The sequence below is a fragment of the Sparus aurata genome, chromosome 13 (genome assembly GCF_900880675.1).
Source record: "Sparus aurata chromosome 13, fSpaAur1.1, whole genome shotgun sequence".
NCBI classification, from domain to species: domain Eukaryota; kingdom Metazoa; phylum Chordata; class Actinopteri; order Spariformes; family Sparidae; genus Sparus; species Sparus aurata.
The window spans coordinates 28,789,769-28,814,625 of NC_044199.1; the positions used below are offsets into that span (position 1 = coordinate 28,789,769).

The 24,857-nt window shown below is 43.6% G+C and overlaps 1 protein-coding gene across 2 annotated transcripts in view; it reads right to left on the reverse strand.

Annotated features, from left to right (window-relative positions):
* fstl4 (follistatin-like 4) overlaps positions 1-24,857 on the reverse strand; it is a 221,309-nt gene that overhangs the window by 50,337 nt on the left and 146,115 nt on the right. For both annotated transcript variants that reach the window (XM_030438789.1, XM_030438788.1), the window contains exon 6: positions 20,700-20,820. In XM_030438789.1, the coding sequence (XP_030294649.1) occupies positions 20,700-20,820 (121 nt within the window). The remainder of the gene's footprint in view (positions 1-20,699; positions 20,821-24,857) is intronic.

Here is a 24,857-nt window from a genome sequence, read left to right on the forward strand (position 1 = left end):
GACGGAGCGGGGTCAGCGGATGCTGAGGCGCATAGTGCTCAGAGGTCGCCAACTTTCTGCAGAGTCAATCGCTACAGACCTCCAAACTTCATGTGGCCTTCAGATTAACTCAAGAACAGCGCGTAGAGAGCTTCATGGAATGGGTTCCCATGGCCGAGCAGCTGCATCCAAGCCATACATCAGATGCAGTGGTGTAAAGCACGCTGCCACTGGACTCTAGAGCAGTGGAGACGCGTTCTCTCCAGTCTTCTCCATCTGGCAATCTGATGGACGAGTCTGGGTTTGGCGGTTGCCAGGAGAACGGTACTTGTCTGACTGCATTGTGCCAAGTGTAACGTTCGGTGGATGGGGAATTATGGTGTGGGGTTGTTTTTCAGGACCTGGGCATGGCTCCTTAGTTCCAGTGAAAGGAACTCTGAATGCTTCAGCATACCAAGAGATGTTGGACAATTCCATGCTCCCAACTGTGTGGGAACAGTTTGGGGATGGCCCTTATTTTGCCTTAATCCTGAGCAGAAATAATCTTCCTGCTGCTTATGTCCAAGTATTGACATTTGTGATGGATATGTGTCCAAGCCCGTGGTGAACTTTTGCATGAGCTTTATGAACAACTTGCAGCAGTGACATTTTTATTTCTAATCCTCATCTGTGCTGGCATTATTAATGAGGAAATTGCGAGGCGGTTTCAGTTCATTTGACATTTATAATTCACAGGTGCTGAAGTTACTGCTGGGATTCTTAGAAATCTAGCTTAACAAAGTTTTTTTTTTATGCTCAGCAGCTTTTTAAATTGAATGTACGAATAAATTGGCGACCTTAAGCAGAGGAAGAAGGGGTGGAAGAAGGAGAAGAAGGAGGAGGAGAAAAAGGAAGAGGAGAAGTAGAAGAAGAAGAAGACAAAGGGGAAAAGGAAGAAGGGGAAGAAGAAGGAGGAAAAGACAAAGAAGAAGAAGGAGAAGAAGAAGAACAAGAAGAGGAAGGAGAAGAAGAAGAAGGAAAACAAGGAGAAGGAGTAGAAGGAGAAGAAAAAGAAGAAGAAGAAGAAGTAGAAGAAGATATACAGCATTTCGTATAAAGTGTAAAGTTGAGGATGCAGCCTGGGTGAAATGTTATCTTCACACCCTTTGGTTTGATGAAACTGACATTTTAAGTCTCAAAAGGCCAAAAAAAGTCATCCTGCTCTGAGAGGCTTAATGGAAACAAGCTGACAGTCTGGAGCTAATCTCCCATACTTCATTTGGCCGGATGAGACCAAATTCATTAAAGCGATACTCTCATCTGATAGCGGCGTAAGATCTCTGACAATCTGGATAATCTTTCATCTGTATGGAAACAAAGACCCCCTCGCCCTCCCCCCTCTCCCTCCCCACAGCTTTTCCCTCCTGCGGTAAACTGCGAAGGCATTTCCTGACAGGGTGGGCTAAGTGGTCCTCCTCATTTTAAAGCCCTTCCAGCCTTGGGGAAGGAGGAGGGTGAGAGAGATTAGTGGCCTGCAGCAGAACTCTGCGCTGCGGGAGCCACAGCTTGACCTGACCCGAGAGTTTGCCTCGAAAGGAGACAGAATGCACAATGAGATGTGCTGAGAAGGTACGGCTGGGTCTGGGAGGACGCATCCGGAGAAGATGCTGCGATTTTAAATGCGCAGCCATGAATCTCCCACTCTCCACCGGACCGGGAATCATCAGATTTATGCACATTTTCAACAATAGCCTGATTACTGTTACAGGAAAAAAATCTAAAAAAATAGGGAGTAGAAATAGCTTCTTTCATGTAGCTCTCATGAGGGCTTTTTATCACAGAGAAACCACTCGCAAGGTTAAAGAGGTCAATGGACTCTTGAGTTTAAATTGGTAAAGTGGTGAGAGCAAAACACTCGGTATTGTATTCCGGATTTGATTTGTTACAGTTAGTTTAAGAGGGGCTAAGTTTTATTGTTAAGAGAAGAAGAGAGAGGTCAACGTTTGACAGGGCTAAACGCGAGGAGAAACAAGGGAAAAGGAAAGACAACCGTTTCTCTTTGATTTTGCCTCAAATGGAGGACTGGAATGAAGTTATGCGCTCTGTTTTTGCATCAATGCAACTCCATAGTATTCTGTCAGAGCCAAGAAGTACTTTTTTTAAATATTTAAATGAATACACATGCCTAGCATTATGCCCCTCAGCAGAGATGGTCAGCGTGAAGTAGAGCCCAACCGAGCCTTGGCGTTTTTGGGGCGATGCCATCACAATTTTTCACAGTGTGACAATAAACTTTACTGTCTCGAATGACATCAGTGGACTAACGGAAGGGCCGGGCGTTCAGGGGAACCATCGGATTCTGCTCTGATCTGTAGCCATTTGCCGGCGAGAAGCGGGCTCGGGGATTACTTTTTTAAAAACTTTTGGGATTAAAGGTGGAGTTATCTTCACTTGTGTCCCGCGATCCGCGGAGGTGACCTTCATTTAAGGGTGCTTATGTACTGTGGCGAATGCAGCTGACTGGAGCTGGAGGGGAAATGTACTGTGGTTTATGGAACAGGAGAGCGACACGAGAAGACAGAGAAGCAGAGTTGATGGCGAATACTGTATTCAGCGGGGAGGGTAAACTGAATTTAAAAAACGTACACGCTCTTGATAAGGCTGGGAAGGGCCAGTGTCGCCCTGCTAATGCATCCATAGGCTGATATCATCGCGCTCTAATGCTGAGCTAATATATATTCAAACAATGAGCTTCACACACAAAGCCGAGGCCAGTGCCTTAAAAATGCTGTTCACCGATCTTGCTTTGGTGCTGCAACAAGATCAATGTTGAAACATACGAGAGGACTTTAGATATTAGATTGATATAAGCATCTGTACTATCAGTTAAATATGTTTTAAGAAGAGTTACAAATAGAAATTGTAAGCGGGTAATACAGTTGGGTGTTTGAGGCTAACATGCGTAACGTTGGAATATTAAGATTTATCATTATTATTATTATTAAGACCCTCCTGGCCCGGTGATCACCAGTGTCTTTCCAGCTCCTCTCTCCCAGGCTCTCTGTTCCAACCTTTTATTTTCCAAGCCCAAGTCATTAACTCAGAGTTCACCAATCTGCTCTACTGATGTGACAGGCTGCATGTAGAATCGGTGATCTGCTCCTTCATAAGCAGCTGCAAGGATTTAATTCAAAGCTGTAATGTATACAAGTTGATACAAACCAAACCTTTGGCTAATAATACAGAATAAAGAGCCCTCGGAAAAAAAATCTCCAAGGGGAGCAGTTCCTTCTTTTGCCCTTCAGAGCGTGTCTCTGATATAATAACTAATGGGAGAAAGAAACTCATCTGCTTGGCTCGGATTTCCAGATTCTTTATCATCTAATGCCAAGGGCTCGACTTTGTAGAATAATGAATGGACATTTGGTAGATTAATATACTTGAGTGTTGGCTGATTTATCTGACTTACCATCAAGACGTTATTCCTGCATATTTTCCGCGAGTTCCAGGAGTTCCGGCTCGCGTCGTTTTACAGGAAAGACTCGAGACGATTACGAAAATAGTCACTTTTTTTAATCACGTTTGGTTAAATGAGTACATCTGACTCGTGTGGAAATCTTGGCCTTCCAATAGAGCACTCTCACTTAACCCGGTGACCAGTGTAAAATATATCATCTTCCCCCTTTAACACCTTGCTAAAATGCGAGCTGATTAATTAGCAGAGGAGTGAACTAAACAGGCTCGGTAACGTGGCACCATTATAAGCACTAACGGGGTTTTTAAAAAGCTGCTGATGAGTTGATGAAGTTGATTAATTGCTCCATATTTTCCCCCGGAGTACTCTCCCTCTGCGGTGCAATGAATTATGGGAGAATAAAGTTTGTCTACGCCACACTACTAAATTATTATGGATCCTCCAAGCATGACAGGAGTTTTGAAAATAATTATGAAAAGTTTGAGGGTAAATTCCTGCACGCCTAATGATTATACGTGAGCAGCGCAGAGGCTGGAGGGGGAGAAGTGCTGGCTCCAAGTGAGGAGGAAGCCGGTTTCATACCAGGCTGGACTCTCTCCATACGAGTCTGACCTCGAGGAGCAAGTGACCTGTGTGTTTATGGAAGATAGAATATGCTAATGTGCGTCAAACACTGGCTGTCGGACGGATGAAAACGCTGGTGGGAGGGATCGGACCGCAGGCATGCTCTCTGTCGGACAGCTCTGCAACAACACAGAACCTACGCAATGGCCGATTCAAACCTTTTTAAAGTCGCAGTCCATTATGAGAAGCAGAGAGGTATTTGAGAGTTAATGACACCTCTGAATTTCTCGCAGGTTTACTTCTCAGTTACACTACAGATCTGGACAATCATCTGAGGGGATTCCACCATTAAAGGAGTCATCACCTGGTTTTTCACATATCCAGTCCCTCTTGGATCGCTTTGGATCAATTCTTAAAACTTATTAGAAAAAAAAAAAAATTAAAAATCAAACATAGAGCTTGTTCTGACACTTTTTCATACCGCGACTTTCTCACACGAGATTATGCGCGAGGTTTTGACCGGCCCGGATGTGCATTGTATTAATATGTAATGAGGCGCTCGTTGATTGGCCGCAGAGCAGGAATGGGGGGCGAGCCTGCATGCACACAAGCTCCAAAACATAAACAGCCCGCTGTCATGGCGCACACCCTAAATGACGAACCTTACGGAATTCAGGCATTTATGTACGAGCCGGAGACGGAACCCGAACGGGAGAGTGAAGAGGCAGAGACGGTGGAAGAGACACGTTTACAGTAGGATGTCTCTGAATGGTAAATTCTTTTTTTTTTCCTTCTTACTTTTTCATTTCGAGTGAGTGTCTTCTTCTCACCTTGCCTGTAGTTAGATACAAGCATATGCAAGTAGCCTCCTGTGGTAACGTCACCACAGGAGCAGAGTCGAAATCTCGTGCTTTAGGAATGCGCACCCTTGTGTGCTGTTCCTGTTCAGAAAAAGAGCCAAAGCGAAAAAAACTGAGTCACTTTCAAACTCCAGCTTTTCAGGCAAATTTCAACTGAAGTCCAACACCAATATGCATGTTTTAACAAGAGAAATTGCAATATCCGGGTGATGACTCCTTTAATACATTTCATCATCCCACAGAATGAGAGGTCTGGCTCCTGCCCATATCGAGGATCCGCTAACTCCTCATGAGCCTGATTGCTGTTTGAGATCCTCCGGCGGCGCTGAAATCTCGACTTGTGACCAAAGGCGACCAGGCTTCCGCTGTCACACAGCAAAACCCAGTAAAACCCTTTAAATCTCTTCTTTAAACTCACTTTTAACGTACGGCTTTTTCTTCACCGATGCTGTCTGTTGTTTTTTTCTGTTCTGTTCGCGTTTTACTGCATTTCACAACAGCGATTGGTCAGTTGTCGCAGCCCCAACCTGGCCCCCCTATTAAAACTGGTCTAGAACCGCCACTGGTCAGTTGCGTTCTTTGATCTGGTACAGTCGGTCCAATTTTCATAGAGTGGCAGGAAAAACATCAACATGGCAACATCAGTGAGACGTCAGCGGTCAGACAGCGATGTGATTGCAATCAGGCATGCTGTTTCAGGTCAGTGATGGACCGGCAGCCATCTCTCCCTCTGCCTCCTAATCAGTGCAGTCTACCGGTCTACAGGCCACCGCCGTCCTGACTGTCGGATGCCGCGTTCACGACATTAGAGCGTCAAACTTAACACGCGGCTGAATTGTTTTCCGGATTTTTCGGTCGTGTTAGCACACCCAACACTTATAGGCTTCACACGTGTGCTGCTTGTAACTGGGATTACGCCTGGCAAACTAAAAAAAAAAAGCGCCGCGTCATCCTGGTACAGAAAAAGCCTCTGAGCGTTTACCCCTCGAGCCAGCTCAGCGCATGTTGTTTTTGGGAGACGTGGTTGAACGGGAGCTCGTTGCCACAGGAGATGTGTGTGCTAACAATCTGCTGGGAGCGTGCAGCGCAGAGCTGAGCCGAGCTGAGCTGCGGAAGCCGACCGCACTCCTGAGAATAAAGACTTTGGAGATTTGGGATTACCTGCTCCTCTATCATCACCTTCCCTCTCTCTCAGACACACCGGCGCTTCAAAATGTTTGACTATTTCAGATTTTTTTCCGAAGCTGGCAAAGCTCCATTGTCAGGGTCTGCTGAGTGGAAAAAAAAAAAACTTGTGCTTCGGAAATCTTTCTGAAATCCACTAAATGATATTGCCTGCGAGTGAGTGCCCATACGGGAGTAATACAAATCTGACAGAGCAGGATGACTCAGGCTCACAGTGCGAAAAACAAATTGAAACTTTGCTCTTTAACAGCTCAGACACAGAGGATCGTGTCTTGTCAACTGATCCCATCAGTGACAAAGACGGTGAGTGTAACTGGTTAGAAATACTATCTGAACAACTTTTTATTCCTGCGGTTTTTGTCGTGTCTGGGGATATTCGTCCCGTCCTGTTATGTCCTGTCACTTCAGGACGATGCAGCGGTTCCACATCAGTATTTGTGCTTTTGGTTTTTGTTTTTATGAATGCTTTCGTCTCAGTTTCTGTATCCTCCAGTGCACCGGGAGAACAACCACCTCACGCTGAACTCTTTCATGTTTGACCCGTGAGAATTCCAATGCCTTCGTTTACCATCCCTGACGTGAATATGTCTTATTTCCAAACACACAAGAATACAAAAAGAAAGTGTGCATCCCGGCCGTGGTTCGGTAATGATGGCTGATGTCAGTAAAGAGGCAGTCACACAGGAGGTTGAACATCATTGCTCAGTTAGGTCAGTCAGGTCATTTTGAGACTTGGTTTGCAAAAGTGTATGGCCAAAAAAAAAATTTTTTAAAAATTTGATTGACAAAGTCCAAGGGGCTTCCGAACTGATCATTCACAAAATCAATATTGAAGTCCTACCTCTAAATATGCTTGATTATAGAGCAGAGCTGTCCAAAGTGGGCAATGTTAATGTCTCGTTAATTAAGTTCGATTTGGCCAGCCAGATGTTTCTAGTGAAATAAAAGTTTCTAATAATTACTTTTGTATCGTAATATAAATGACTATTCATGCTGTTTTATTTATCATGAGGTAAAATGCTCTTTAATTTAGATGAATTCCCAATTATTAATTCTTTTTCATATCCTGAGCACAGGGGGGCAGGAAGACACTTGGCACACAGCGTCAGTCAACTCAGGGAACAATTGATCCTAATACAGTTTGGCATTTAACAAAACAAAACAATGCAGTACAATACTTTGCAACGGGTGTTTACTTTTGGCCAACGTTAAGTCACGGATACGAATACCAATCATCGTGTAACTGTGAAACTGTGTCACTGAGAGTTACTGACGCAGAGCTTCTGACACTTCATATTCAATGAAGTTGAGGGGGAATACGGCTGCTTCCCTTTCATCGCCGTTGCCTTATATGAGTGTAAAACTCGGAAGAAAAGGTGTGTATGGGATCTTCTCTTTCGATCCCATCTGCCCTTCATCCCCCCCTCGTCCCTCCCGGTGCCAGCTCTGTGTCTGCCTCACCCTCCACTCTCTTCATCCTCACCTGCCTTCCTCTGTTCTCCTCCTCCTGTCCTCAGCTTGTCATCTTTAATCCCCCCCCCACATCCTCCCTCTCACTCTTTACCCACTGCCTCTTGTAAACATGTAATTGTGCGTTTAACAACTCTTGTTTGCTCCCCTCTCTCTTTTTGCTCCATTCTCCTTCTCCACACAGTCCCTGATTACTCCTCATCCTGCCGCTTCAACCCACCTCTGTACTCCTCGAGACCTTGATAACCGCGAGGAACCTGTAATTAAGCATCACCTGCGCTTCTTAATCCTCCCTCTCTCTTTCTGCCCTTCTCCTCTCCTGATACTTTTGGCCTCCTCCCAAATCCTAATCTCTCCTTCTCCCGCCCTGTTAAACAGGCAGCATTACCAGGTTAACGCTGGCGTCTTTCTCTCGGCTCCTGCGCTGATCAAAACACAGCCTCATCCTTTTGAATATGGAGGAATTCAAATGAATGGCTCCCGACGGGTTTTGTCTGAGCGCGTGGTTTAGCTGTTTTGAAAAAAATAAGCGCCGGAACTGGAAGCCGCCACGTCTCCTCACTTGTCGCCCGGCGCGTTCGGCTGCGTGACGTCAGCGCCGGTCTCTGTGCAGTGCCGAGACTCTTACTAAAACATAACCTTATCACCATAACCAAGCCATCTGGACCAACTCGCTGATGATTTACACTGAGCAGATGTTTGCCTGACGAAAACAACGCTCCCCTCGAGTGCGTCCATGGGAAACATTTCTTACTTTCTCACATGGAAATATTGGAACAGCGGAGCACCCAAAAGGGTTTCCAGCCATGACGGATTATGTGGTTGTACTTTAACCTTGTCGAGTTGTTTTGTGTTCTGTGAATCCGCTTCTTTATCCGTTTTTGTTTTGTTTAGTTTTTTCTCCCAGCAAAAAGCGTTGACTTTTTTCTCTCTCTCTCTCTCTTTCTCTCTCTCTCTCTCTCTCTCTCTCTCTCTCTCTCCCTCTCTCCTCGCTGCTGTGTTTATCTCCTTTTGTTCTGAGAGAACACTTTCAAAGCTGATGAAGGTGGACGCTTGAGGGGATTTTCGTCGAGGAGATGAGAGGAGAAAGAGGAGGAAGAGTTCCACTCCCATGCAGGCGCGCACAAACGGGGAGGCAAACACACATCCACACGGAGACACTTGTTTGAAATTGCAGAGGGGCGTTAAAAGGAGGAAAAAAGAGAGAGAGAGAGAGAGGGGGAGAAAAAGGGGGGATTGTTCCTGCAAAGAGGCAAGAGAAAGAGCAAATCAGTGGAGGCATGATAATGAATTATTTCCTCGCCAGAGAGGGAGTTAGAGGAGAAAGATAAAAGCAGACCACATGCTGTGCCACTAACAGCCCGGGGGCTGCTGCCTGTGAATTATGGTGCATTGGAACACACTCGCTGCCCTCGGGACCCGCTGGTTGCAAAGGAAAGAGAAAGGGGAGATTAAAAAAAAAAGAAAAGAAGAAGAAATAAGGAAACCGCAAAGAGATGGCGGGACAGGAAAAGAAATGTCGGGAAGGGTAATAGGTCAAAGCAAAGCCCCTCGAGTCCCCGCAAAGCATGGATTTACATCTCTACGGCTAATTAGAGACGTAAAGATGAAATTAAAGTGGTGGAAATGAAAGAAGGATAGAGAGATGAGGGAGACGGAGGAGCGAGGGTGGGGGCTGCAGTGTTGGATGGGATCATTCAGCGTGTGTAATTATGAGAGATATTAGATGTCTGGTAGAACAGTGAGCGTGTCACCGTTGAGAGGCCGTGTCTTAATGATCCTTAGATGATGTTCCAGACGTACTCTGAGATTCAGACGAGCGTGTTCTTTCACCCGGCATCACGACGTCATGCTCACTCAGACGGCCAGCGACCGACTCTCTTGAGTTGAGCATAGTCGGGGGGGTGAAATTTGTACTTTGCTGCAGCATGTTGAACACACCCAAGGCAGACATTTGTCTTACTCCTCCTCTTTGTTCTTTCTCAGCAAAGGCACCCCGCTGAGATGATCCTAATGTTGGTGCTTGATTTAGATTTAGGCCTAAAAGCCACTTGTGGAAATGAAATAAATCAATATATACACGACAAACTCAAATATCCCGTTGGTTGAAGGATAACCTCATGACGCAAGTATCACGATGTTAACCTCAACTGAACTTAATTCATTAACACACTTTCTAAAAGAGTTCGCCCGCAACTCTTACAGTCTAATACATCATCCATCCGCGATGTTTAACAGTTTTTTTTTTTCGCCTTTACTCGCTGTTGTAATTTAGATCTTGCGAGGACTGACTTTCGTTCAACTTGCCTCATCTCCTTCATTTATTAATTTACTACGTTTTAAAAAAAATTACCCCTCGGAGTCTGAATCCTGAATTCGATACATCCAGCTGTTGTTTTTAAGTCTAGGTGGTGGGAGCAGACGCAATAGTGCGGCAAGAGCAGCGAAGCGAGTTTGTTCAGCTAAATCCGCCTCCTCAAAATGTGACATCTTGCATTTTGTTCTTTTTTTTTCTTTTTTTGGCAGGTAAAGTTAGATTTTTCTAACGTGAAACCACAGTATGTGAGCCTCACGAACTTACAGTTGTTTATGACTTTATGACTGTTCAGCGATACAACCACAGTGAGAAGAGAGAAATTACAATAGCTCCGTCACCGAAAGCTGTTTACTTCCAAGAAGGGATTACGCGTTTAGAGCGTGATTTCATTTTAATCAGCACCTTTGATTTCTGCCTAATCGTCCGCTGGGTAAAAGAGCTCCTCTCTCTCTCTCTTTCTTGCTCTCTCTGTATTTCGGGAGAATTTATAGATTCCGCATTAGACTCCGCATCAACAAGTGTGTGTGCTGTAATAGCAGGGTGGTGGTGTGGTTTGAGGTACTGTCCACTCGCACCGTAAATCGCAACCTTGACGACATGAAAACATCTCTGCTATCGACAACAACAGCAAAAATACTTTCTACAGCTATTATCTAATATTGGTAAGAGGAGGAAAATATTTCAGTGACGACTGGCCATCAGCAGATATTCACACCTGGAAAATCCATGAGAAAATGATCCACTATACTATTCCAAGTCCTATTTAAAATGATATGTTTGTGTGTGTGTGATGTTATGGGGTTAACCTACCAAATGGTAATGTAATATGAGTATGTTTGTTAGAATTAGCTCAACTTAATAAATAGAACCGGATCATGTTGTACATGATTCGTTGGCAGAGGTTATTCTGCTGCCTAATTACAGGCTTGCTGTGTTACCCTGCTTCTAGTCTTTATGCTAAGCTAGGCTAACTGGCTTCAACTTCATATCAAACACAGAGACATGAGAGTGGTATTGATCTTCTCCTCTTACTCTCGGAAGGCAGGCACATTAGCCTGTTTCTAGTCAATGTAGTATTTTAAAATAAACATCTATTTTTGGGAGGGCGTCATTTTGACAGCAGAGAGGTTACGGGAAATTAGAAATAACACAGACGGCCCCCAGCTGGACGCTGTAATGACATGGCAAACGTCTACAACCCGTAGGCCCGGAGGGAGCGCTCTAATCTAGGTTTTTTTTTCCAGAGCGGCGTGATGTTCATTTGCTATCTGGCGAGTCGGTCGGAGCACCAGAGAGGGTGAGATGTGACGCGGAGGACGGACAACTCCACCGCGCTTCACTAACACTTCAGAACACGGATCCAATTTGTTTTCCATGCTAACAAGATTCCGATAACGACTCTCAACCATTCCACTGAGGTCTGTGAGATTTCACCCTGAGGCACTACACTTTGTTTTTCCATACAATCATTGCACACACTGCACATATGTCTACTCTGGCAGATGTTTGTAGAGTGCTTCATATCTCCTCTGATGCTGGGCACATTAACTGTTGCTTTAATACCACAAAATAAATTGATTTCCCCTGATATCCTCTGAGGACGGCACTCTTTTAAAAGTAAATGATTGCTTCTTTTTGTACTGATTGCCTCAACAGACTGTCCAAATGTCCTTTGCTTTCCCCTCTAGTCTCCTTTTTTCCCCATTGTGTATCCTAAATATTTCCACCTGACTGCAGTGTGTACATACAGAAACAATGCAGTCCATATCAGGCTATAACTCACAGCACACATCTCACAGCCCTAATTGTTGATCATGCACAGGATTCATATCACTTACTTTACCGTGCCTCCTCTTTACTAACCCTGTTCTGTACTTCCTCCGCTCGCTTCTTCCCTCTCCTCTGGGGAATTAGCTGCATCGGCTAAGTGTTGGACTAAATAAATGATTTGGACATTAAACAGCCACAGTTGCCATGACGACTCACCGGGCATATCTCACTATTGTATTCAGAGCAGACTGCCGGCTGACCGCTGGCTGGGAGGTGTTATGCAAGTACTGTATACGTGTGTGAAACGGATGTGTGTCAGCGATGGATGATACCGTTGATTCCCATCCCGACACTGATTCTGATAACCGGAATTTGTGTATTGGCTGTAGGCTACTAAAACTGTATGGATGTTATTTTATGGGTGAGTCAGACGTAACACAGGTCACTTGCTGTATATAGGTACTGACTGTTTGTGGAGTAAACAGGTGTAACAGATCTAAATCAAGCACCACAATAGGCCTTATTGTGAACGCAGCATTTTCCGATCCGGCCATGTTGGATATGCAGACGACTCGGGTTGAGGAGCATTCTTTGGACGTGTGTATGGCGGATTCAGAACACGTGTCTCGATGTGGGTTTTTATGCAACACACGTCGTTTTTTGCCCGTTTGCGGTCAGCTTTGTTCCTTTGCTTAGCCGGCCTCGTTTGCAAGGGTGGGGTTGAGATGTCAAATAAAGGTCAACAATTCTGATCGGAAGGAGGTCAACCGCGACCTTTTTCCAAGAAGGTGGCTGAACGAATGAAACAGTGAGGCTGTTTCCTATTATCCGAGTATGGACCGCTGCATGTAGAAATACCCGCAGGAGTATTCATAGGAAATAGATGCAAGATACTGTTAATATGCTCTTTTATTTAAGTTTGAATAAATCAACCCTGCACGCCGACCACAGATCACATGAAACATGGGTTAAAAAAAAAAAAAAAAAGAAGAAGAAAGAACTCTCTCTGCCTAAGTAGAATGGGAGAAGACCAAAGCCCCCAAAGCCCCTTACCTGTTACTGCAGCTACCTGACACTGGGTAATTACCCAGGAATAGAGGCGATTCTCGGAAGGTGCCAGAAAGCCCCTTATACACACACCGGCAATTAGCTGCAAAGGTCTATTGAGCGGTAATGAGCCATCAGACAGTAGCTAAGGGAGAGTGGCCAGAGGGGAGGAAAGGAAGGAAAAGGAAAGGAAAGGAAAGGAAAGAACCAAAAGAAAATAGAAACAGGAAACAATGAAGACAATGGAAAAAAGAGGAGATAAAGAGGAGAGAAGGCTATATGGTAGAGAGAGAAAAAAAAACAATATAGCGCAGCGGAGAGGAGAAGATAGAGGGAATGTTATTGCGTGGGTGCTGAGGGAACCACCAAGACCTCCAGTTCAAAGTCTCTTTGTTGTTAAGAGCTTAGCTGGAGGTCTTTCACCCACTTGGCTGTCAGAGAACAACAAGCTCCTGTGGTAAAAGTGATATCTGATCTCAGCAAGATCATTTGTGCAGATTAAGGGCAAACTTGAGAAACATGAAAGATCAAACCTTGACAGGAGCTACCAGGCAGCAACAAAAAGATTAGATCTCGCTGCAGAGGCATCAGCGCTCTCTAAGAGCTTCACTGGTTGGGTGCAGGATGGAGAACGGCAGGAGAGCCCAGGAGAAACAGTTTATCCCATTGCACCAGCTGCACTTCTGCACCGATGTAGCCGGCGCTGTTATATAATTCACAGGAAACATTTCAAGTTCAGTTTATGTACGAGTGGATTCTGCTGAACTCACAACCCTTCCTCCTCGAACAGTGTTCCTCAAACTTTTTTACATTGTGTGCCATCTCAGAAAATACGAGGCTCGTCGGGTAGCACCACACCGACCAACATTAAAATACAGTGTCGGTGTGATCTATTCAGCTCTGTACCGTTTGCTGCTCTGTTATAAACTTTAGTTTCAATAAGACTGTCGGAAGTATTCCTCCCTCAGCTCCGCACTTCAGTTGGCATTTGGAAAGTGGTCCTAGAAAATACATTTACACTCAACAAACTTGCAACAAAAAACACATTTTGAACTAAGTGTATGATTTTTATATATACATATATATATATATATATATATATATCTCAACATAATGTGGAAACAGTTGAAAAAGCTGGAACTGAATGAATCATCTGAATGAAGAGCTGTACCACGCATTATTTATAATCCAATTATCCTTTTTTTCTGGTTATATTAAAGCAGATTCTTGGTGTGTGTTTAATATAGAACATAATCTGCAGTGACATGAAGCATGAGACATGTTTGCTTAATCAGCACTATAACCTTTTCTTAACCTTACCCAAAGTGTTGCTCGAACCTGACCAGGTACAGGATTCAGAATGTGAACCCAGCTATTATACGCCCATGTCTTGACGACTAATGTGCTGCACTTAAATGTTCTGTAATTTCTCGGAGGCAGGGTTGAAGGGTTGAAGGTGATCAGGCGAGTTAATTAAACGGAGCTACACTGAAGTGTTTCAGTACGAGTATCTTATATGTCCGTCTCTTTCTGTTTGCGTGTATTCTGGGTGTCTCTGAGTGCATGCAGTGTTCAGGTACGCTGTGCTCCAGCAACCAATAACTTCCCCCTCATATGTTTAATCTAGAATAGTATAATCTTTTTTTTTTTTTTTTTGTCTGCTGATCTTTTGATACCATGCCATGTGTACATAAAATCATTTACCGATGATTATATATGTGAGCTGTCACCTTTACTTTATCATTTTTTGGTTTGTTTTTTAGTAATCAAATGCCACTTTGGGCTCTGAAACCTGTTCAATGAACCTAATTTATTGAAGATGAATCATTGATACTGTTAGCCTCAAACGCTCTGCTGAGTCAGACGTGTGTTTGGTTTTAATTAAAACCTTAGAGGCTTGAAAGCTTCATTTTAAATATTTCCACCTCTACCATACTACTTTTTTTTTTATTTATTGTTGCACACAAAACGTGTTTCTTGGATGTACATTTCAAATCCCATGTGTGATGTTCCTGTTATTAAATATTTTTTTTGGCCTCTTCAAGGCTTTATTGACAGGACAGCTCGAGAGAGGACAGGAATTAGGATGACGGAGAAGGGCGGATGACATGCAGTGAATGGCCACAGGTCGGATCTGTTATTTACTGAACATATCGTGTCACATATGTCAACATGATGACCGATTGACAAATAGACAACTTTGGTGTGCACTGCAGTGTTAGTCGAGCTCTGTCAGTAGGACCGCGCAAATGTTTTTTGGACTTCTCACACGCCCTACTGACGGAGCTACTGGGGCGGCGCCATGTTGGATTTTCCACATATATGTGGCTTTAAAGGCACAAACTGCTCATATTTCTCACGTGTCCAAAACACTTATCCATAGCTGTACACATCCCTTTCCTTCAACCTGCAAACTTTGACCAAAGCGGTCTGTCTCCAGCTGCCACCATCCCATTTTCTCTCCTCTATTTCCACTTTCTTTAATTTGTCCTGTCGGCCATCCCCCTCCAGAGAGCCTCGCCTCCCTTCTTCTGCCGCTGTCTCTAATCTTCCCACCGTCACGCTTCTCAGAATCCCTTCTTCTCCACACGATACTCTCACTCTCCGACCATTCTCCCCTTCCCTCCTCATCGCCGCCACTCCGCTCTCTTGATTAATTAGTCAGACCCGCCGAGTGGCCCCGCCAGTGCAGCCCGGCTTCTCCATATAATTCCACTATTAACAGGAGTCATGGAAAACAAATCGACTCGCGGCGGAGGAAGAATGTTGGGAGAATACAAAGAGAACAATTGTGGAGGCGAATGACTGCATGTGGTAAAAAGATGGAGAAACAACAGGAACAAGAGAAAAAAAAACAGCCCGGTCCTAATTAAAAGCTCACAAGCTGAGTGTTTTTGTAAATAAATTAAAAGCTGGACCACTGGCTCATTGTGCCGCACCTTAACAACTACAGGTCGTTCATCATTAACATACCAACAAGTCATTAACTGTATTATGTGAACATGAAAATCTATATTAGCCGAATAAACAAAGTTAACTGGTGAGGAAATTGGTAACCTCGACATCAACCGAAGCTGATAAAATATTGAAGCTAACGGCTTTTTAAATTTGAGAGAAACTGAAAACCAGAACTAAATCTTATAATAAAGCTAAGAGCCTCAAACTGTTCATTGATGTCTACTCTAAAACCCTGCCAGTGTGCGCAGGAGAAGACGCTCAGCAAAGAGAGCGCGGAAGTGTTGCGCCGCTGTCTCTCTGCCGCGGCCCCGCTGCTTCCTCCTCACACGTCCCCATTTTCCAACTCGCGTTTCCTCCGTCGCTCTCTCCCAATGTGCCGGCTTGACGACCCCGAGTCGATCACGAAGAAGATTTAGCGGAGTAAACAAGCCGGCGCGCTGACATCGGTTTCGGGAGCGTTGGTTTGAAATTCCCTGCCACCGTCGCTTGCCTTTGTTCTGGCGCTTTCATGCTGCTCTCTGCGGGAGCTGGAGGGTCTCCGACAGTTTCAAAAGTTTCTGCATCAAAGACGACTTTTGAAGTTGTTGACCACAACACGCTCAGGCCTCTAGTTTCTGTTCGACACACTGAAGGCTAACAGGGCATAGCACTGCGGCTGGGTGTTAATCCTGACACGGGTTTGTCCAGCTTCTCTAGTTGACTTGCACATGCAAATAATATTAGTTATATAGTATACAGGATAATATATAGTAAGATAAGTTACAATCAATAAATTACGCTGAATCTGTGTCACTGTGGCACACACCCTTTTTAATGCTAAAGTGAAATGAATTTATGCTAAATAAGATTTTGAATAGAAAAGGAATTTTTTAAAGCCTTCCATGTTTTGTTACCCACTGAATTCAAATCAACACCATGTTGGCATAGGATACAGTGAATTGAACTTCAGTGCTTCTTCTATTATAAATGATTATTTTCAATCTGAATTCATCGCTTTATTGTAACAGCCTCCGTGTCATGTGACGCAGCCGGTGGAGAGCACTTCCCTTCGTCTTCACTTTCTCCATCGGGCTCTGGTTCGCTTCTGTCATTTTCTATCTTGTTCTTTTTTTTTTTTTTTCTCTTTGTTTGGTGAACACAAGTGAAATTGTGATATTTTTTTTTTAAAAGAATTTTTCCTCACATCACCACGCGGCACTTGTGAACGAGTGCTGCACATGCCGGGCATGTTCTCCAGCGTTCGTCTCACAGAAATCCAGGGAAATTCCTTCACTGCTTCCTTTTCTATCTTACATACACACTGCACATGAACTGTATCTGTGCAGTGCAGCTTTACATACTACACATGTATCCGCAGAGGAGCTCCAACCTTGTGTGATGGTATATATTACATCTGCAGGCTTCGGATTATCTCCTAACAAGCCTGCTCACCTATCGGCTTCACTGCTAATACCGCGCTGTTGTCTTTCACCGCCCAGTTCACCACCAGGCCAGCTGCTGTGTGTTCATTATTATTTTAATTACAGCGGTTCTAATTCAAAGACATTAAGCATGTGTACAGGCCATCCGCCCACGACAATGTACAGTGTTGACACTGTAATAAATGTTAGGAAATGGAACCCTGTGTAACCAGACACCATTAGGAAACTACAGAGCTAATGTAAAGCCATTATACTGTTATCTCTGTCCTGCAATATGCTCAGTGGCCAAGAGAGGGTTGATTATTCACTCTTGCTGTAGCAGAGAACAAGAAGTCCTTATTTCTCCGGCTCAGTACTGTGTGACTTGCAAAGGTAACAGTGCAGAAACACAGCTTAGCACTGGAACTCTTAACTCTTAGAAGTGTGATAATGGCTCAATCATTCAAGACGTCTGCAGGTTTTCTGAACTGAACACGCACTATGAAGAGTGCACATTACATTCAGGAAAGTTGTGGATGGCATTTATTTCTAATTTCTGTCAAAATAACAACCAAAAGATGAACTGGTAACTACAATAATCACGGGTTGCTGCTTGAGTAGAATTTAAATTTCAGGATAAAGGGCGCTCTGTGGAAATTCTGTGTTGTGCTGGAAGCTGGTCGTTGGTTTGAGTTGACGGACTCTTCTGACAGGGGACGACCAATATGTTTTTTCAGGGCTGACACTGATACCAGCAATTTGTAATCCAGCAAACTGATAAGTGATAAGTGAAACACTTTTTCGTCTCAAAGTTGAGAATAACCGGTGCTGATAGGCTGTTACTCATGATATCAAATCATGTGGACACTGAGACCACAGAGTGGTGACCACTAACAGAGAAGAAGTTTGCTGCATCAGAACTTTTCGAGGTTTTTATATTATCGGCAATCAGACATAAAGAACACTGATACAGATGACTGTAAAAATGATCATTATCAGCCCTGACAGTTGGCCAAACTGATAATTGGTCTACCCCTGATCTTCTATACTAACGTGAGCTACTGTTGCTCTCTCTTAGCGGAGTGGAGAGACGCTGAGACTGGAGACACGCATAAAGTCTCATCCTTTGGACTGTCACAGAAAATCTGAGCAGAGTCCTTAACAAAGAAATCCACAATCCAACAGCATGAAAGGTGTCGCAAAGAGACAGGAAGGTCTTATGTTATCATCTCACAAGTGGCCAATAAAAAGAGGGTTAATACACGTGTATTGCTACAAATTGTTGCATAGAGCCCCTTTAAGTACAATTACCAAAATATCAATACTATACAAGTGCTGCTGATGCACATTCTAACAATACACGTTTTAGTTTGTTTTTTTTCAAGAATCACACACTGTTAAAGAATCAATAAATCATACAAAAAAAAATTTTCTCCACCATTTGTCCTCAAAGAAACCTGAAAACATGATCCAACATCGGTAATAACTATGAAACTGTGACAGCTTTGGAAGGAGGCAGGGTTATTCCCTAACAGCTGCGCTTCACACAGTCACTTTCTGTTAAAAGTAATTCAACTGGTAATTACCTCTGCCAGTGAGCATTATCTGAGGGGATACAGTGTTATGAAAGAACTCTTCCCTGTCTTTTAGATTATGAAACGTATTTTCTAAATCTCTTCATCATTTTGCAGCTGAAAGCATACAGTACTTATAGATAACTTATAAAACTAATAATCAAGGAGCTAAAGGTTGCTCCGTGGTCGCACTGATTGGACCACACTTAACGTCTGAGTCACAAATGTAAATGTGATTGCCGTCTCCCAGTTACCACCAGTGAATGCTACATCGGTAACATTCAGCAAGTCATTAATCTTTGATTGTAATTATAAATCCATACTCTCGGAGACAGAAAGTGGTGTTTAAGTAGAATCTACTTAACCGACATGCCAAGGAGCCGGTTGAGAAAGGTCATAATAAAAAGTACATCAAAACAACCTGCTGGGCTTATAAAAGGGAGAATAAAGAGGAGGGGGGAGATCAATAACAATGCAATCATCTCAGGAGTATTCTCCCAGCATATTCCCCCTCTATTCAATTTGTGGTAAAAATAAAAAATAGATTTGGGTGAAAAGAGAGCTGTGTAGAGCGCTGCGCCTGTCAAGGTTCATACATTAAACAGAGCAAAGACAACAAAAGGGTCAAAACAACACAATTAGTGTTCCTTAAAAGCACTTATTCAGTGACTGAGGGAGTAACAATGAAGCTGGGGTTGTCTTTTTCGGGAAATAGCCACCGGGCTTTTATTCGTATCAATTCGTGACGTATCAACAGAGGAAAAGGCATTAAATCTGAAGAAGAAGAAGGGCTGCTGAATACGTTTTTCCACCACTGCGCTTTGAGTCATTGGCTAAAGCGAACAGACAATGCGCTTATCAACCGGGGCAGAACGCCTCCTCTCTTCATTTAGGTCTATCACTCGTAGCCTATCTTACAAAACTTGTGACCATATTGTACATTTCCATCTCGCTAAACACACCTGTGATTCCTGGCTGCTTTGCCTCCCCAGACCACTCACCGGGGAGGGCATTGACTGCATCCCAGGAAAACACACACACACACACACACACCTACCTCCAGTCACTCACACACACACGCACATTTGCCCGGAAACTTGCGCCATTCAACACCATCGACATTATCCAGAACACCAGATGCGCCACTCAAAAATAAGCACTCCCCCTTGGTGTTGCCTTTCTGCAGCCCAACAGTTAACCTTGAGCATCATCCGATCATTTGCTTGTTTTATTGGTCCCAGCCCATTCCTTCAACCGCTTGTCAGACATAAAATGCATTGATAAACACGGCCGAGAACCACGCGGGCGGATAACCTGCAGGTTGACAAATACCATGCAGTGTATCTTCACACTGCCCATCTGGAAGGTGAGTGGAGGCTAACAGAATAATAGCATGCTGGTTCCCACTAAAACCAGTCATTAGGAGGCTAAATTAGTGGTGTTGCTTAATGGACCTCCGCGAGGCGAGGTAGAGCCCCAGAAATGGCCACCTGCCACGGCTAACTGTTGGATTCATCAACTTTATCAGATTTTATCGCCGCTTTGGATTCACGTTGAAGTTTCCTGCCGTCTGAAGTGAGATTTGGAAGGGTGAGTTTGAAAACAGGAGGTTGCCATGACATCCAGCGAGCTGATGCTACAGCAGCATTAGCGGCGTAATTGTGGTTATTGGTCTTAATATGGTGGAACCTGCCTCTCAGCTGCTGCTCGGCCAAAACCCCCCAAAGGCTATTACGGCTGTTCCAGATGCTATAATCATGGTTTGGTCCGGGCACATGGGCCAGTGTGCAATTATCAATTTATCTGTGGCTGAAACACTTCTGTCCCGATGGTTGCTGTGGAGAGGGGAGGCTGAATGGATGGGAGGTCGCCAGGTGACTCTGAATTGTGGTGACGGTAAACTGTGTGTGTTTTAGTTTTAAAGAGCACGGGGGACGTGCGCTTTGCACGGTTTTTTCGGCTAAAGAAACAAATCAACCAAAAAGTGTACACGTGCATACTTGGCATGGTTAGTGTCAGAAGGGAATACAAATATGCAGACGGGGTTTCAGCACTTTGAATCTTTGTTTTCTGATGGTAGGGGATGAGGGGGAAATATGCACGGACGGAGTAAAGACTCACGGAAAGCCGTGTAGAACTCGTGCAGGCTGAGGTGTCCGTCGTTGTTGTAGTCGTCGTAGCGCAGCAGGTCCTGCATGGTGCACTCGAGCAGGCTGTCCTCCAAGTGTTCCTTCATGGAGATCTGACACACACACACACACACACACACACACAGACACATAATGAATCCGCCTGGAGAAAGACAGATGATTAAGACAGCCATTGTTCACGGCTGCAAAATGATGAGACCTTATCGTAGCCCTTACTTTACCGCCCTCATCTTTTTTTAATCTGAGCTATACGCTGGGAGAGCGAAGCACATTACGCACATTCAGTGTAGATGTAAATCTGACATTTTCAAAGGGGAGGTGCCACGCGCATTTCATATTTCAGAAGTCTTTTAATAGGGCAGCCTTTGAGGAGTCTGAACACCTACGCTCGGCCTGTCTTTTAAAAAAAAACACTGATGTGAAGAATCACAGAATCCTCCTCATTGCTGCAGCCATACATTCGCTCGCATTCTGTATTTTACATAATGGAGCTCCTGTATGTCATCTAAATTAAACTCTCGACAGTCTCATGAAAACAAACAACACGGCGGCGATCAAACGCACATTACAGCCGCCTCGTGAAAGCCATCACATTTTTGCTGTTCCAAGTGCTCCAAGAAGTGATTATTTGGGCTTCCAGCAGAAGGAGCCGCGATTTGAAATTAACTGCCGACCTGAAAACAGTTGCCATTACGAGCGGTGTTCGGAATGAGCTCCCCCCCCCCGCGCGCTCAACCAATAATTGCAATAAGATTTCCATCAGAGGGGAAAAAGCCTCACACACGTACACACCGGAATCACAGGAGCCGGCTCATTCTGAGAGTCATTTCCTTCCATTTGAAAGAGAGGTGGGTTAAACATGTCGTCGCTCATGTAAGTGCTGTTTATGATTGCTTGCTGTTGTTTTAGGAGCATCTCGACGCTTACCTCTTTACGCTCGTGCACTCACTGCACCCAAGTTCATTCAAGGATGTTCCCCTGGGAAGACGCACGACGCTCTCTTCCATTGTTTGTCATTTATGAGCCATCTCTTTCTCGGGGGAACTACCTTTGAATAGGTGATGTTAAGGAGTTTTTTAGGGAGATAAACACAAGACTCAGCTTGTGCTCGGTAACTCCGGTTGCACTATTCTGTTAAAGCTGTTGCCTCTGTATGAAAGTGCAAGTGATGAAAGTGCCACGGTGTCAATGCGAGTCGAGCTTCGTGAAAGTACTGCTCGTGCTGGAGAAGATGGATTCTGTGTTCAAGTGCTTATGGAGCATGTAGAGATGATGCTTTATTTAGCCTGTGTGCTTTTTTTTTGTTATTGTCAGTTAATAAGTTCCGAGGGGAAACATTTAAACATATAAGGAAAAAGAGGATAAGGATGTACGTATAGCAAATAAACACACTATAATTACCGCAGAGAGAAAAAAACAAACACTTAATTTGACTGGCCTTTCGAGGGAAAATTGTGGAAAACTATCCCAGTTAAAAATCATTTAAGGATAAAAGACCTTAAGTCATCTTAGACGTGAGCTTCATTTGTTTGAAAAGTGTTTTTTTTTTCTTCTTTAAAATACTTTTTTAAAGGTAAGAAGGCCCTGAACTTCACACTGAAATATAACTTTTCACTTTTCAACCAAACTTGTCAACACAGGTCTGTAGCATCGTTGGCAAATGTTGTTACGATATCGTGGAGTGATTGAGTTGGTATGTTGATGGAATGGATGTCATATTGTGTATATTTAGAAAGACAGTAGAAATGCAGTAATGGGGGAAAAATTGACAACGTTTCAATAAAAATAACTTCATCCTGAAGGATTCTGTGAAGTGTGTTCCAGTTTCTGCGCGCAACCAGAAAAAAGAGCGAAACAAAACTAATGAAAGAGTGAGGGAACTGTTTGCTGTCACACGTCAGAGCTGTTAATACATAGATATTAAGATTCCTTATTTTCTAAGGAAAACATTTGGATTATTTTCGGTTAAGCTTTTGAACATGAAGTGTGCTTTTAGGCCAAACTATGGCATGTTTAAATCCCTCTGCGATGATTTCCAACCTCGGAGTATTGCCCCTGTGCTTGTTCATCTCCTCCAATCGATTCTATATGGTGCTGCACATGTGACACGGCAGATTTGGGGACGCGACAGACTTTTTTCCCCTCGTCGCCGCCTCCAGCAGCCACTGCTGCGTGCTCGCTGACACAGACTGATCTGTCCTTGGGCATTTCAGTGAAGTATTTCAAACCCAAACTACAGAACTTTACCCTCAAAGACCATCTGCGACAACAGATAGACCCCAAATTAAAGAGAGAGTCCGGATTGGCCCAAAAAATAGTCTTTGAATTCTTTTGATCACCCAAAGCATTTTCTCTATGAAACCGAATTTATGAATTTCTACAGGATCAGAATACCATATCTAAAGATTTCCTGGCAACATGTTAGCGTTTGTAATTGTCAGCTGTGATCGATAAAAAAAAAAAAAAAAAAAGAAAATCTTTTGTTGGATCTTTCATTGCATCATTTTATTTCTGCTGCGAGAGCTAGGCCAAGAATCACTCCGTCTTTTTCATTTGAGAAGCTGACAAAGTGAGCTGTCATTTCCAAACCACGAAGAGAACAGAAGATGAATCACCGTGGCGTTTCTGAGACTGTATTTATTTGCAATTATTATTCATTTTCAAACTTGTTTTTCATTCCGGCATCATTCAGCCAAAGAGCTGCAGCGCATTAATACCGTAAAGCTTCTGATAATCTAGTCTTCCTGCAGCCTGTAGTGACTCTGACATGCTTCACTGCATTCTGGCAGAAGTCGGCGAGATCGCGGCGTCGGCTGGGAGGAGTCTAATTAACACCAATCTCTGATGCCCATTTCCTGATACCAGATGATGCCCAGCAACAATTTCCTTTCCTCGCCCCGCACGTGTCAGTGACAATCCGTTCTGCAGTCCGCCTGTTTCCAATCAGACTCTGCTGGGACGATAACCTCAGTAAACAGTTTACATTGTTAAACAAGGTGATTAAATGTTCCAGCCACATGTCACTCACCCGGTAATATTTCTGGTGAGGAGACCTGATAAAGTGAGAAACCTGATAGAAAATTAAGTGTAAAGGAGCTCATTAAAACATAGAATTGTTTTCATAATTCAATGGTTGGTTTTCCCTAAATTATATATATTAAAGTCTTCTCCCTAAACTGCTAACGTCTTGGATGACACGCACAGTCTCTTCAAAACTCCCAGACAATCAAACTATCTTACGGCAATAAATGCTCTCAAAGCCACCAAAAATGACAAAAAAAAAAAAAAAAATAGTTTGAAAGCCGAAAAAAAAGTGGTACACAAATTGTCAAGCTGACGTCATGTGACACCTAACGTGTTGGATGAAAGTCAAACTTTGCTTGACGGTAAGAAACTTTTACTAGTCATTGTATTGTTTCCTTTGCTCTTTCTTGTGACTGCAATACCGGAAACAGCTGTCAACGTGCGTTTTTCTGAGCTATAAAATGCAAAGCAAGTTATTTTTGGTGTCCATGTTTCTCTGACATGAGCCACATGAATACGCTGAAGTTGGAAGAACGACTTCCCAACTCAGGAAATGGGACCATCTGAGAGGCAGTCGTGGACTAGTTTAAAAAAAACACTAAAAAAACTAAAAAAAATCTACAACAAATAAAACCCTGAAATAAAAGTCCAGAAGCCCAGAAATCCCAAATGGATTTTGAAAAGACATTATTTACACAATTGACACACAGTCAAGCTATAGTAAAGATTTTGGCTTTAGACGGGGAGTAAATAACGTCTTGTCAAATCAATTTGGAGTCTGAGAGCTTCAGGAGACTTGAGCTTTGTGTACAGAGACAGTTTTATTGCTTTTTGTCAGTGTTATTTCTTAACGTTTCTTAAAAGTCCCCATCTACTTCTAAAATGTTTTGTTGACCATGAAGAGACACCATGGTCTCCATCGGCAGAGTTTCCATCGGCATTCGGTGAGTAGGAAATGTCTGAATTTTTATTTCTGGGCAAACTTATTCTTTGAGTTCACAAAAACTGTTCCAAAAATGTATGGCATACATTCAGTTCTCCCAGCACCCCTTGCAAAACCTTCACTGGGAGGTGTATTCCGGGCCCAGCCGTACCTCATCCAACC